This window comes from Vipera berus (genome assembly GCF_964194415.1).
Source record: "Vipera berus genome assembly, chromosome: 1".
Taxonomy (NCBI): Eukaryota; Metazoa; Chordata; class Lepidosauria; order Squamata; family Viperidae; genus Vipera; species Vipera berus.
Genome location: NC_138202.1, coordinates 159,409,753 through 159,425,730, shown reverse-complemented (window position 1 = coordinate 159,425,730; position 15,978 = coordinate 159,409,753). Strand labels below are relative to the sequence as shown.

General features: G+C 41.9%; 1 protein-coding gene across 1 annotated transcript in view; it reads right to left on the bottom strand.

The window, feature by feature from the left end:
• The window catches only part of ITGA6 (integrin subunit alpha 6), a 72,897-nt gene that overhangs the window by 19,223 nt on the left and 37,696 nt on the right, over positions 1-15,978 (bottom strand). Inside the window, exons 6-12 of the mRNA XM_081315094.1 lie at positions 11,482-11,695; positions 9,680-9,873; positions 9,079-9,170; positions 4,803-4,930; positions 3,450-3,545; positions 2,094-2,155; positions 894-1,051 (exon numbers count right to left, since the gene is read on the bottom strand). Of these exons, the coding sequence (XP_081171220.1) occupies positions 894-1,051; positions 2,094-2,155; positions 3,450-3,545; positions 4,803-4,930; positions 9,079-9,170; positions 9,680-9,873; positions 11,482-11,695 (944 nt within the window). The remainder of the gene's footprint in view (positions 1-893; positions 1,052-2,093; positions 2,156-3,449; positions 3,546-4,802; positions 4,931-9,078; positions 9,171-9,679; positions 9,874-11,481; positions 11,696-15,978) is intronic.

Here is a 15,978-nt window from a genome sequence, read left to right as displayed (position 1 = left end):
TTATATGCAGGACTAGTGCTAATAAACAGTACAGCGGAGAATATGACATGTGTAGAGTTCTATGGCAAATGCAACAAAGTAATTCAAGGCTGGAACATTCTGATCCTGAAATATCTCATCCATCTTCGCCAGAATGGCTTCATTTCTTTCAGAGAAGCCCAATTTGAGGGACAACCACCTTTGGTAGTATAGGTACAGCCCCCGACCTATGACCACAATTAAGCTCAAAATTTATGTTGTTAAGTAAGACATTTGTTAAAGAGATTTTATATCTTTTCTTGCCACAGTTGTTAAGTGAAACATTGTAGTTGTTAAGTTAGTAACACGGTTGTTAAGTGAAACTGGCTTCCCCATTGACTTTGCTTGTCAGAAGGTTGCAACAAGTGACTACATGACCCCAGGACATTGCAGCCGTCATAAATATGAACCAGTTGCCAATCATCCAAATTTTGATCATGTGACCATGGGGATGCTGCAATGGTCTTAAGTGTGAAAAACGGTCATAAGTCACTTTTTTTCAGTGCTGTTGTAACTTGTGAACTGTCACTAAATGTTGTAAGTCAAGGACTACCTGTACTGGAACAATACTGTAGCTCTTCTGGTGGTGAGGTTAGACCATTTTGATCTTGACCTCTACTGAAATCTTCAATGCAGAAGTGGGCAAGCTTTCCAGATTTTTGTGACAATAATACTGATAATCCAAGTAAATTTCCTGGGAGGGATGGGAGTTGGGGGCCCGAGAAAGCTGAAGAAATTCAAGTTGGCAGCAGTCACTACAGCTTTCATTTGTGGCCTGCAAGCTGGCCATACCTATACTAATGTTGGGTTTGATCCAAACATAACCTGAAAATGAGAGCCCTAGAACAATTGCAGACCTTTATTGAACATCATACCTCTAATTCCAGCCTGCTAGACACACACTCTTCCGTCTTCTGTCCTTTGAGAGTTACACTTCCACTAAATGGAACAGAGCGAAGCTTAGAAAAATGCACTCTTGGTGGCAAGCCTAATTGCTTCCTCTCACTTTCTGCTTCAAATGTATAGTTCAAAACTGGAGAAAGGAGAAGTGTGAAAGAAAAAACAAAACACTTGGAAATAGTAAGGCTAGGAGAAACAGCACAATAAAAATTGCACTCCATCCAAGCTGGTTCTGGGAAGAAAACCACCCCACAAATACGTTTGTTTTTAAAAATGACCCTGGATATCATACTGTAGTTATATATATATTGGGAATTAACTTAGACACTTTTCTCTATCTCCTGCATGCTTAGGCTCTGTACTCCTGCTAAATGCTACAGTCTTGAACTCATTGGCATAAGTGCCCTAATTCAGCCACGCTAAGATTGACAATCTCAAGAATTATAGTAACGATGTGATGTGATTTTTGCTTCAAATACAAACAAACAAACGGAAAAGCAAAAAGAGGGCCAGCTGTCTGCAGCCGTAACCATTTTAGCACAACAATTCTGGAAGGAGTGGGTGGGATGGGGATTAAAAAATAAATAAAATGGCACGTATTTTACTTGACGCGGGCATTTAGTCCAATCCATTTTGAAGAGTCCCTAATTTCACATCTTTCAGATTCAAGAGGCCAGATCCTGGCGACTGTGAGCTGAGACACATCTAGAATATCCAGACTGGACAATGTAGATTGGCTTCTTTTTCATTCTTCCAACTCAACGCAAAGACAAGATTGATCTACAAAGAAAGTAGCCATGGAGAAAATTCCTCCTAGGCTTATCTTTCTCTGCACTGCCCTTGTGGAGTATAATACAAAGAAAGCTAATTTTCTGAAATTGCCCACAAAAGTAATAAAGGTGCTTAAAAAAATTCAAGACTCTCAATTGGAGCTTGACTTTTTCTTACTATATTAGTTGTGTCGATGATTCCATTGCTTGACAATACGGAAGTGATTTGCCCTGCCTTCTTCGATGTTTTACTTCCCATTATAAGTCACAGCCTTGGGATTTCCTGGTGGCCTTTTATCCAAGTATTAACAAGGCCAGAAACTACTTAAGCTTTTTTCAAGATCAACAAAGTACTGTCATGTGCTGGAGCAATAATGATAGACAAGTATTATTATAAAAACTTACCTATTTTTTGATTGAAGTTAGTCTCGCTAGCTGTATATTCAAAACATGATCTAATGTTCAGGCTGCAAAAATTCAAGAGGATAGAAGTGGTTTTAAAAAGTGAGTTCTACATGGCTGACATTTTCTTAAGAATAATTGGAAACTCAAGAAGGAAGATCTCTCTTTGAGAATCCTTCCTCTTATATTGGACTCTTGACACATTTTAGATAGCTAAAATCCAGTACGTCAGTTATCCTAATAGCACAGTTTTGCACTAGACGTGAGTTGTTCAGAAGCTAATTGCCTAATGTGCAAAGTCTTCTATCCCTTGGAAAGCTTCCACATTATGACTTTATTCTTGCTAGCCTCAGGAAAGGGAAATAAAGTTAGCATGGAGTTGCAGACTCCACCAGGAAGAGGAAGTGTTGGATATGTGTCGACTGGCGGCCCCCAGGGGGAGGGCGTTCTCTGTGGGCGCGCCAGACCTTTGGAACCGTTTACCGGTTGAGCTCTGGACGGCTCCCGACCTTCGCTCCTTCCGACGAGACCTAAAAACATATTTATTTGAACAAGCCGGCCTGGTCTGATGGGTTTAGGGGTATTTTAATATTATTGTATTAACTTATTGAATTGGGCTGTAGTATTTAATATTTTTTTAACTTTTGTATATTGTATTTTATTGTATTGCGCTGTACACCGCCCTGAGTCCTTCGGGAGAAGGGCGGTATAGATATTATTATTATTATTATTATTATTATTATTATTATTATTATTATTATTATTATTATTATTATTATTTGTCCAGATCTGCACCTGAGCAGAATACCAACTAAGCATTGAAACTTCCTGACTCTGCTGCGTAACCCATTCGTTGATCTAACTCTACCAACAATTCAGCAATGAGAAAAATAAGGAAATAGAACGTAGTCCTTTGTTTGCCTTGCTCTCTTCTTCTGCCCCCGCCTGGATTTTCTCAGCTGTTTCTAGAGATGCTAGAGCAGACACGTCAAACTCGCGACATCACATGACGTCACACATCGGGACAGTTTTGGCATTGCCGGCAATGGGGTAGGCGTGACTTCCGGATGACGTGTCCGGCCTGCGGGCCAGGAGTTTGACACCCCTGTGCTAGAGTGTGAATCTGGGACCTTTGCATACAAAGAACATGTTCTACAACAGAATTAGGGCCATCCTTAATGAAGGGGTGCTGTATTTATTCCATGCTATTAATTTTGGAAAAGACCATCCTAAAAGTAGTAATGGGCTGTACCACGTGACCATACACCAAAATAGGACTAAAGGTAGCACGTAAACCACTTGCATGTAAATCCATTTGCTAAAAAAATGGAAACGACAACAAAAGGCTCAGTGGCTCACCAAAGGTTACTTGAAACTTCACAGTTCCTCATATTCAGATCAATTTTGTCTGGAGAGATCATAATGGTTTTCTTAATGCTTATTACAGGCCTTGACCTTGCGAGAAGTGAAGCAAGGAGAGAGAAAAAATCGTTAAAACAGAAATAGTGAGAGGAAAGAAGAACTGCTTTACATTAATCAACGGTAAGAATAACTTGAAGCTTCAGTCTTACGATTAGGGATGTCACCCAAGGAGGGTGAAAGCTATCCTGCTTTGTTTCATGTAACAGCACACTAAAGTCATACCTATCCATGGGTAAATCACTTTACAGGGCGGTACTTGTAGGGAAATAAGAGGAGAAAAGAAGGCAGGTAGTCCTTGACTTACAACCGCAATTGAGCCCCACATTTCTGGTGTTAAGTGAGATACTTGTTAGGTGAGTTTTGCTGCATTTTACAACCTTTCTCGCCTCAGCTGTTAAGTGAACCACTGCACTTGGTAAGTTAGTAAGCCAGTTGTTCACTGAATTCTGGCTTTCCCGTTGACTTGGCTTCTCAGAAGGTCACAAAAGGGGATCACATGATTTTGGGCCTCTGCAACCGTCATAAATATGAACCAATTGCCAAGCATCTGAGTTTTGATCCCATGATCGTGGGGGACACTGCAAAGGTCATAACCGTGAAAAATGGTCAAAGGTCACTTTTTAAAGTGCCGTTGTAACTTTCAACGGTTACCAAACCAAGTGTTGTAAGTCGAGGAATACCCGTATTATGTATGCTCACTGCTTTAAAATATTTATAAAAGCAATGAAGGCAGGATTTAAAAATCTAGTAAGTAAATAAAATAAATAAATAAATGGCTCCATTCCAATCACTAATTTTACATCTGGTTCTGCTCCCACCCACTGTTTTGGACCTGTTTGTCAATGGTATATTTATGAGGTTCTGATAAAAAAAACAACAAAGATCTCATGAGCATGAAACTGGACCAACACGAATAGCAGTAGGGATGTTTCAAAGTTTAGCACAGTTTCACATTGGAAATCATCTCAAACAATGTTTCTCAACCTTGGCAACTTTAAGATGGGTGGACTTCAACTCCCAGAATTCCCTAGCCACCCATCTTAAAAGTTGCGAAACACTGATCTAAAATGATAGGAACAATCTACTTTGCACTACAAGCAACCGATTTGCATAAAAATCACACGTTAGAGGCAAGAGTGTTTGAATTCAAAATATTCTTCACACCCCTCAGTAGACTTAAGAGCTGTTATGGAATCAATTGGTCTTACAGATTTGCTAACTAGATGAATAAACTTACTTTAAGAACCTCTTTTATTTCGGGGACAGTTAAATCATAGTAAAGAGCCATACCTGTAAACTGAAACAGTATCTGAAAGAGATCCAACAGCAATGTCAGGGTAAGAGTTTCCATCAAGATCCATATTTCCAGTGATAGAATACCCAAAGAATATCACGTTATTTGTCGCGCCATCAAGAGTCTAGAAACGCAAAACAAAAGCATACAAATGCAGCATAGCGTCAAATTACCTCTTTAACAAATGCATTCATTCAATATGTGGGAACCTGTGCTGAGATTTTCAAAAAGTCAGATGTCTATGGAGATTCTCAGTCATCCAGGTCATCGTTGTCCCAAAGGTGCTTTTTCAAGAGGCAACTGGACTTTCTTGGTTTTATTTTGAAGATGTTTCGCTTCTCATCCAAGAAGCTTAGAAAAATGCTGAAGAAGCTTCTTGGATGAGAAGCAAAACATCTTCAAAGAAAAAAAAAACCAGAAAGTCCACTCACCTCTTGAAAAAGCACCTTTGGAACAAGATTTCATCAACATCACCAAAGCAGCATTGCACTGGAAGCTCCGCCTCTTCGTACATGGACATGACATCATAATGGCAGTGGACAAGGACATATTTTGAAAAACAACAATGCAACACTGCTTTCTTCACTCAGCTCCCACCCTTGACCCCATTTATAGACAAGTCTTGGGATGTTCCCTTTAAGTCAATCTTGACTCTTGGCCATTTCCCAAACAGATCCGTGAAACACTGCATAAGCTGTTTGCCATTGCCTTCTTCTGCAATGTTTTTCAGCCTCTGGTTGAGAGAAAGGGACTGGCAATTCTATCACCTACAGTATTAAATAGATGAACAAAATCAGGAGTACACTAGACAGATGAATCACTGAACTGCAAGTGGCAATTTCTTTAAGGCTTTAGGCCAGGGGTAGGCAACTTTGGCTCTTTTATGACTTGTGGACTTCAACTCTAGAATTCCTGAGTTGAAGTCCATGAGTCATAAGAGCCAAAGTTGCCTACCCCTGCTTTAGGCCCTTTCCTGTAAGGACCATTGCATTTTCCTAAACAGGAAACAATATAAAAAGAATATTCTGGTCATTTATTCAAAAAACATTTCTGAACTGTGAAGAACACTTTTGCTGTGTTCTTTTAACCTTATTTCATCTGCCAGTTTTTAATCCCCACAATTAGTATTTCCATTAGTTTCTAGTTCATCCCAGTTGCTATCCAGTGGCGTAGCGTGGGTTGTCAGCACCCGGGGCAAGGCAACCGGAAGCGGAAATAGAGGGGCGGGCGGGCGGTGACGTCACGGCACTGCTGAAAAGACGCGCCCCGCAGCGGCGTAGACTTTCCAAGAAGAGTCGCGCGCATGCGGGATGCTTCCGGGTCCCTCTCGAGGGCGGCTGGGCGGGGCTCCGACCTGCAAGAGCCGCTGCATTCAAGCTCGCACGTGAGCCCCGCTAAATAAAGCCACGCATGCGCACGAAGCTAGGCCGGCCGGCCAGCGGGTCCGTCTTCGCTCGGCCAAACCTGCCAGGGCGCCTGCGGGGTGCTTGCGGTTGGCCTGAGCCTGGGCGGAGAGTTGGCTGCTTCTATTTATTTTATTCAGTTTATGTGGCCGCCCATCTCACCTGCCGGACTCATTTCGCTTTGCAAGAAAGAGCAGCTCGAGAGCGGAGCCAAGCCAACTCTGTGCAGCCCTTGGGGCTCCCTGAGCAGCTCAGTGCGAGCGAGCGCCCCCCAGATGTTGCGCCCGGTGCACCCCCCACGCTACGCCACTGTTGCTATCCGCAACTAATTCTACATGCATAAGAAAACTAGTTGTGCATCTCTTCATCACTCCTTTCCAAATTGTAAGCTCCTATTAGAATTACGTATTGACGTACAGAGATAAGAATTTATTGTCAACTGCTCAGAGCAGACAATTTTTCCCAGATTTCTTGAAGGCATAAATTGCTTATGAATAATGGAAAAATCAATGGCAATTAGAAGACATTATATCTGTATTTAAATGAGGTCATTTCTTCCCTTTGTATATGAAGAAAAATTATGATTTGAAACAGAAAACAAGAATCAGAAATCTGACTGAAAAAGAAAACGTTCCCAAAGCTTGCAGGAAGGAAGGATCCAAGCTTAAATCCTGGTAGTCGATAGGCTCATTTAAACACTCGGAATTTAAAAAGCACATGTTGCTTTTCCAAGTAAGGCAACTCTTGAAGAAACTAAAACTATATCTAATTTCCTTATATCAATGGAACGGTATTAATCCACTGCATGTTCCTGTATTTCCTGCCCCTTTCTATCCTTCAAAGTCAGATATCAAAAGACAGGAAAAACTGGAGCACTGAAAAGGAGAATAGAAGGGGAATCCATAGGGTTCTCCCTGTTGTGATTCAGGGTCAGCCTGTGGGTTCGGCAGTTGGGTCGGACGATTCAGAGGAGGAGGAGGGGGGTGTTGAAGAGCTTGCTGAGAATAATATTGAGGCTCCACAGAGCCCTCAGCCAGGCCCCTCCCACCTGGTCACGACAGAGACCCAGCTGTGTGAGCCTGACAGCGTGCAGGAGGCAGTCAATCAGGAGTAAACAGAGGAAGGCAATGGGGCACCTCGGAAGGAGGCAGAGAGAAGCCACGCCCTGAACTGTATAAAAGGGGAATGCGTGGGAGGGCTGGTTTGCTGAAGGCAACCGCTTGAATAGTTCCTGTTTCATAGCTCCTCTTTCATGGTCCGTGTCTTGTTTTGCTCTGTTTTATGTTATTAAATTTGGTAGGCTTAATTCCAGCCTCTTGCCGTTTGTAAAGGGGTTGTCCCTGCCTTTTCTGCAGGGCCGGTAGCAGGCTGGTACAGAACACTCCCATCTCCAGCATTTTGGTTCCTGAGCTTTCTCCTTGGAGGTGTGGTGGCTGGCAGTAGTGGTACGCCATCAGTAACATTACTGTCCATAATACTTACGTTATTTGCAAAGTGCAACACAGTGCATTGCCTTCCCTATACCAATGTGATGACTTCTTCCCAAACCAGCATGGTTCTCCCAAGTTCACTACTTGACCTCCTTCCCTTCCTACTAAGGAGAAACAGCAGTTTTGTTGGAGAGAGGCAAAACTCTTTTTCTACCCTATTAACTAAGCCTTCTTGTGAGTCCATGTCATGGTAGCCTGAACAGAGACCCAGGTCCACTAGATCAGAGGTCCCCAAACTTTGGGGCACCAAGGACCCGTTCCACGGAGAGAGGTTTTTCCACGGACTGAAGGGTGCGTGATTTTATGTGCTGCCTGCATCCCAGGGATGGGGCTTTGCTTGTCTGTGCGGACCCGTTGCTGACATGCCACGGCCCAGTACCGGTCCATGGACCAAGAGTTGGGGACTCTGTTCTGTACCAGCCTGCTACCGGCCCTGCAGAAAAGGCAGGGACAACCCCTTTTACAAGAAGGCAAGAGGCTGGAATTACGCCTGCCAAATTTATTGCTACAAAAACAAATAGAACAAGACACGAACCAAGAAACAGGAGTTTTTCAAGCGGTTGCCTTCAGCAAACCAGCCCTCCCACGCATTCCCCCTTAAATACAGTTCAGGGCGTGGCTTCTCTCTGCCTCCTTCCGAGGAGCCCCATTGCCTTCCTCTCCTGATTGACTGCCTCCTGCGTCGGGCGTCCTTGAACAGGGCCAGCTGTGGGTCATCTTCATCCACGCTGTCAGGTTCACACAGCTGGGTCTCCGTCGTGACCAGGTGGGAGGGGCCTGGCTGAGGGCTCTCATCAAGCTGTCCAACCCCCTCAGCAAGCTCTTCAACACCCCCCTCCTCCTCCTCCTCTGAGTCGTCCGACCCAACTGCCGAACCCACAGGCTGACCCTGAATCACAACAGACTCCTCCACTAGATTCCTCAAGATGTGTTTGAGACTAACAAAAGATTCCAAAGGAATTCTACATAGAAAGTTCTTTTCAGACTATCCTAAGAGTGTGGAAAGGTAATGCATGCATGGCAAACTGATTATGATACAACTTCCTCCTTACACATTCATTAAATATGACACGATCTGCACAAAGCTGAAAACAGGGATGGTTGAAAGGCAGAAAAGAAGTGAACCAGCACTTCTGGAAGAAAGGAAACAGGAAAGAAGCTCTGAAGATGCTAGGCCAGGCAATCCTTCTCTGGCTAAAATGATGTGTTTAAATCCAACATATTCTTTGGGGGTAATACAATACTAGATAAAATCAATACAGTCTTAAAAGCCAGTGAGTGGTGGAAGCTGATGGCTTCAGTGACTGGGCAGCTGTTCAGGAGCAAGTGAGTAGATAAAATAAATGTAATTCCACTATTAGCCTGTTGCAAGCTAATACCTGGGCTGCTGTTGTTTTTATTCCATCCCTGGAGCCATGATAGAGATATACCTTGCCAAACTCTCCATCATAAGGAGCCCCCACAGCAATATCTGTATTTTAAAAAGAGGAAAGAAAACAGAAATACTCAGGCTGATCTTCCTTATTGCTACAGCATGAGTTGTTTACACTGAGGCACAACAAAACAAGCACACAAATCTTAGCACAGGAGAGAGAACGGTAAGATAACAAATCTAAAACTTCAAATATGAAATTATAAATTATGCCACAAGGAACATGATTTGCAAGGTGCAAATTTCCTAAGGATACATGCAAGTTTCAAAACGTTTGAATTTTAGACAAAACACTGCTCAGTATTTCATAGCATTCCTAGCTTTATGATGTCAGCTCTGTTGACTAATGTTAAAAGAATACGTGGGATATAAAAATGATAAATAAACCACAGAAAAAATAAATCAATAAAGAAACATTTTATTGGCTCCAAAGAGTATGGATTCAACATTATGTTGGATTCAGGTTTCTGGATACTTTGGGCCAACTGCTGAATATTAACAACAACAAAAAAATCCATGCAATACGTACAAGTTTCTTTCCTGCTTACCTGGAAAGCCGTCTTTATTAACATCACCAACGTTTTCAACTGCAATCCCGAACATGGAATCTTTAGCTCCATTGAGGCGAATTGGCTTTACTCTGTCCCATTTGCCTTCCTGATTAATATACACATATGCAGCACCACCAATTCCTCCCTCTCTTTCAAAATACTGTGGGGCTCCAACCACAATATCTTGCCAACTGAAAAAAGTAGAGCAAAAAAGGTTTTAAGTCCTCCCTCTTTCTCTCTCTCTCAAAAAAAAAATATTCCCAAGCAACTTTCAAGAGATCAGATCAGTTAAACAACTCCTGTTCAATGCATGGAACAAAAATGAGATCGATTTGCTTGAATCAAGCAGGATTTCTGGTTCCTTCTTAGGTCTTTCTTAGAAAAGAATACTAGAAATTTTCTTTAAATACTTAGAAAAGCAAGGTTTATCCTTGCTTTTAAATAGATAGCTGTTTAATTTCCTCTTCCAGCTATAACCTTCTGACAATTTCCAAATACTAACAAGTTTTAATCCTACTTTTCCCCCCCTCTTGCAATCAGCCAGATCAGCTAGCGCTAACCACCATCTAATCATCTGTGAAGAAAAATTCCTTAAGTGCAGCTTTAAAAGTTTCAACAATGAAGGGCCACTCTTAAATAGCTGGACACATTTGGGGAAGCCCTCTTATATTGTTGCTTTATAATTGCCTTTCAGTGGTTGATTATCACAAAGCTTCTGCAATGCTGGTTGTTAAGATTCCGATAGATGGTCACCTCATAGCATTTATGAGATTCCACTTTTGGACCCAGACTTGCTTCTGAGTACATATGTATATCACTCTACAAAGGTAAGCGTGATTCCGTCAAAATTTATTGCTATGATGTATATACAGTCGTGGCCAAAATTGTGGAAACCTTTTGAGAAAAGTGTATTTTTGAGGTTTGATGGCTAATAACGCCACTTTTTTTTTGAAGTAGTACCATACAATTATATATATATCAATGGAAAGATAATTTAATCAAGAATGTAATGCAACAAAGTTTGTTCAATTATCTGTACTGTATTCTATGAAACGTTATAGCCAAATAACCAGAAAAAGGAAGCACAACTTGCTTACGTTGATATCAGGTAGCTTTCCTTCATCTGATTGCAGCCAATGAGCATGAGTGTTTAGAGAGCCAATCAGGTCTCATCTTGTTTTGGCAATGAGCCAATCAGATGACAGTAGGATTCAGTTATTGATGTCATGTGTTGAAGCTGAGAGGAAGACATTTGTCAGTGTGTTATGTGATCGCTATCAAGTTTGTTGGGGTTTTTTTGTATTCTTTCATTTTAGTGAGCTTGTAAAATGTAATAAAATTAAAGTAATGGTGCAAAGAGTTGACTGGTTGCCTAGAAAGCAATGTAAGATAGTATTATTAAGTGAACGAGGCTACAGTTATAAAGAAATTAGAAGAAAAATTGGTGGAAACGTAACCAAAGGTGGCATTTCTACTGTACACTTTTCCCAAAAGGTTTCCACAATTTTGGCCGCTGCTGTAGTTTAAATCCTAGGATCTAAGTTCTCCATCACCGTCGTCTTTTTAGCTTTCCTGAACTTGATGCCTGCTGCATGCATTTTGATTTTTTGTTTAAAGTATAAGAGATCTGGCCGGTGGCTTTTCTGAAAGGGATACAGGGGACGATGCATATGCTGTTGTTGCCCTCTGCTATTTCTGAGCTGCAGGGAAAGAGCGCAGTTCCGCTCCCTCTTTGCCAAAAAGATCGGATCATGGGCCACAGAAAAGCGACTGGGAGGTGTGAAGGAGAGGAATCTCACCCATCATTGTTGAGGTCCACAACAGCCACGTCATAGCCGAAGGAAGAGGCAAGCCCTTCGCCTTCAAATATGTGCACAGAGGACAAGGCCCGCTGGATGTCACTGTCTTTTTTCAGAAGGACCACCGCCCCACTATGGTTGGCTCTCGGAGCACCAGAAACAAAAGTGATCTCCTCCTTAGAAACGATCCCTTTTCCAGAGTCCAGAGAAAACCCTAAAACAGAACACAAAATGTTCAGCTAAAAACACCTCACGCTCTGACCTGTAATGCCTGGCAACTCTTGTTCTGTTAAAGGAGGGTTAGGAAAATGGGATAGGTATGCCTGTACGTCACACAAAGATATTTTTTTTCTTTTTCTTTTTAAGAAAGAGGAGCTACAGGTTAAAGGAAAACACACTCCCTGACTTTTAGACGCATCAAAGCAAAAACAGCCAGCAAATTGTTGAAAGGCCAAAGCTGCATGCTTCTCAGGATAGATCTTTTCTATAGAGGCCCACATTTCCTTAGAGATATCTTAGGAAGCTCTGGGCCAGCAGTAAGTTAAGATGAAAGTTCGGATCAGCACCAGTTTTATCTGCCTCACACCTCTCTCTTTGGGGTCCTTGGGGTCCCAATCCTGACTTGCACTGATTATGTTACCTAGTTTGGTAATGAAACGTCTTCAAGAAAACGATCACGCTCAGAGAGCCCCAAGCACCTCTCATTTCAACCCTCAGCTATAAATATTCTCTTCTCTAAGTACCTTCCTCTTCCTCCCCTTGTCTGTTTTTTATTGGGTTTTTTTGCAAGAGAAGTAGCAACAGGGTAAGACTGTTGAGTCTTACAAAATTGAGACTCAGAAGGGTCTTTTCATGTTCCCAAACATCTGTATGCATTGGACTATAATTTCCACAGTCTCCAGACCCGCTTGTTTGAGTAAAGCTGATCAAAACAAAAAAAAGACAATTTTCTATCCCCCACCCCCCTCCCTCACACACAAGAGACACAAATACCACATCCGATGTACACTTTTATGTATCCATCCTTCAGTCCATCAGTGCAGACCTCAAACATCCTTTCCACCCACCATTTTCATGTATAACACCCACCATATATATATATATCCAGCCTTGGTGGAGCAGTGGGCTAATGCCTCCTTAAGTAACACCAGCTGCCTGCAATTAGTGCAGGTTCGCATCCCACCAGGCTCAAGGTTGACTCAGCCTTCCATCCTTCCGAGGTAGGTAAAATGAGGACCCAGATTGTTGGGGGGCAATTAAGCTGACTTTGTAATAATGCCGCTTGGAGGGGTGGTGTGAAAGCCCTAATAAGCAGGCATATACATAGAATGAAGGCTACTGCTAAGCTTGTAAGCCGCCCTGAGTCTTCGGAGAAGGGCGGGATATAAATGGAATTAAAATTAAATTAAATTAAATTAAATATATATATCCACCCACCATTTTCATGTATAACACCCGTTTATTCGCTTTTCCATACACATCACAAAGCCAAAATGCAAAAGGGGAAGAGGATGAAGAAGACAGAGGTGCAGTAGATAGCAATTTCCCACCCTCTGATACACAAACAGAAAGACAAGACACACAGGCACATACAGTATGTACATAGAAAGACAACCTCTTCCAATATATTGACTAATCATGCATGCAATCCATTTCAGTGACGAGTGAACATCAACAAAAAAAAGAAACACCTCGCATGCACTTTAAAATGACTGTGCCCCTTAGCTACAGCACCCCTATGATGTTCAACGAATGTTAATACTATCGTGGGAAACGGCTCATACTCTCACATCTCAAAAAAGGGCATGCTTTGCCAAAAATGTCAAACCAGGATTAATTTGCCAAATACTCTACATTAGTTTTTATAGGACTCACATAGCCCCAGCCAAATAAACATACTTCCAGTTTGGGAGCAGCAGTGGTGTAATTACTAGAGGCACCTGGATAAAGTCCTTCAAGAATGTGAAAACAAAAAAAACTCCAGAAAAATCACCTGCATAAAAGCAATGCTGTGAACAGAACTACATGTTATACACAGTGACTATCCTTAGCCATTCATAATATTGATATTTTACCATTCCTTCAATCAACGGGGAGGGGAGTTGTAAATCAGGTGCATCACTCTGTTTACCTTTCCTTTTTTAAAAATTCTCTCTTTCCTGCCAGAACTTTAAATACTATGGGCAAATATCATCTTTAATCTTTGGCCCACAAAAAACAATGGTGAGTTGCCGGGTGCTTACGGAAGTGGGATGTTGGGTGTGAGTGTGGGTGGGCCAAGAACTGTTTTAACAGCAGTCAAAGGGAGCAGTTTTGGTTGTCTCAAGACCCAGGCAGTCTAGGCAGAAATGGATCAGGGCTTGGGGACCTTCCCAACAATTTGGAATGCAATTGTACAGAGAGCCAGGAACTGGGAAACAATCAAGGTTCTGGATATAATTGCTTCCAAGTGCCTTTTGTCATTAGTTGATCCTAGGAAGTCTCTTGGATTTACTGAGGACTTCCAGGAGATGAAAACCATAGAAGAAACACCTTTCATGCTGGCAGAGAAAGTTCAAAAGTGAATCTGACCAAGCATGTGTTTAAGCCTAAAGGTAAAGGTAAAGGTTTCCCCGCACATGCACGCTAGTCGTTTCCAACTCTAGGGGCCGGTGCTCATCTCCGTTTCATAGCCGAAGAGCCAGCACTTGTCCGAGGTCGTCTCCGTGGTCATGTGGCCAGCATGACTAGACGCCAAAGGCGCACGGAACACTGTTACCTTCCCACTGTAGTGGTCCCTATTTTTCTACTTGCATTTTTACGTGCTTTCAAACTGCTAAGTTGGCAGTTTGTTATGCGGCACTCGGGATTCAACCTGCCAAACTGCCGACCTTCTGATCGACAAGCTCAGCATCCTAACCCACTGAGCCACTGTGTCCCTATGTTTAAGCCTACACCATGGTTATAAGAATGACGATGCATGCTTACGGCATCAGTGGGTTACCTTCCAATGGCATTGCTTAAGGTTGCCTATTCCCTGTCAGGGTACATTGAGCAAGAAGAACCGCACCTTCCTGGGACCAATATTTTGCTGATAAAGTCCTCAAGTTTCCTGTAATCTTGACTTTTTGTGGATAGAATCCAATGTGATGCCTTGAACAATGTCTTGCAATGTTACCTAGGAATCTTCTCAGCCTGTAGACTCTGATGGAGAAGGTGCTCTCTATGACCTAAGGGCTCATTGAAAGAGAAGGTTTCCACCAACTAAGAAGAGTGTGATAGTGTATCCCCATCAAGAAGCCATCCCTGTACCTGATAATTTTTGTTTATCATTAAATCTTCAATTTTCTTTTTGTTCAGAATATGTTTGAGAAACAGTGTGGTATCAAGATACAAAGTGCTTACCAGGAAGTAAATTATATAGAACTATTTCAATCTGGATTCAGACACAATGATGTCTTTGGTTGTCTCTGGTTGCTTTGTTAGGACATGAATGGCAAATGCACTTCTCCTGGTCCTTGTAGATTCCCAGCAGCTTTTCCTACCACTAACCATGGTATCTTCCTGAACTGCTGGCAAGTGTACTTTATTGGTTTTATTCTTATGTAAGTAGCAGTACCAAATGGTGGCAATTGGAGAAGAGAGATTGACCTGGTACTGTAGGTCCTCAGTTGTGAGATTCTGTAGGGTTCAATCCTCTTCCTATTACTGTTTAATGTTCAGATGGCACCACTGGGAGAAGTCACTTAGTTTGGGGTGAAATACCATCAGAATAGCAGTGATACGTAGCTGTATGTCTCCATTCTGAGCCAAGATGAAGATGCCATAAATATCTTGAACTAGTATTGGGAGGCTGTTAGGATCAAGAATTGAACCCAAGTAAGACAAGGTCATTGAAGGCACCTCTACTGGTTCCAGTTTCTGAAGGGGTGATACCCTTTTCTTCCACCATCCTTCCAACATTTAATGATGTTCAAAGTGCTATTAGTTTTTCTACTGAGAAAACGACTATTCTCTTTTCAGGTATGGGTAAGGTTACCTTCTGAATATATAATGATAACCCCCAGCACCTGTTATTTATCCATTTAGAAATTAGATGAAATTACAAATGAAGCCATCTATGAATTCATTCATTGTATTCAGGGAACAAAAAGACCCATTACCCAAATCTGAAGAAACAGATTGTTAAGCATAATTAAGTGTAAACAACACTTGCTTCTCTCGTGGCATTTTTTTTAAAGAAATAAAACCTATTGCCTCTCTTTCAAAAGAAAACCCAAACCTTAAAGGTCAGTTACATACTGTAGGAAGAAGAAGACTTTAATTAGAGCCAAAGCATTATGGAGCTGGTTTGGTCCAGTTTATAAAAACCGGTGTTACAATTCTGTTTAAAATGGGAGGGGAATGGATCATCAGAAAGATCAGTAGTGATAGCAGGAAGATGCTGGTAAGATGAGGGGCTGAAGTTACAAAATGTTGACAAGATTGTGGGTAAATGGACAAGCTGGTGGAAAAGTG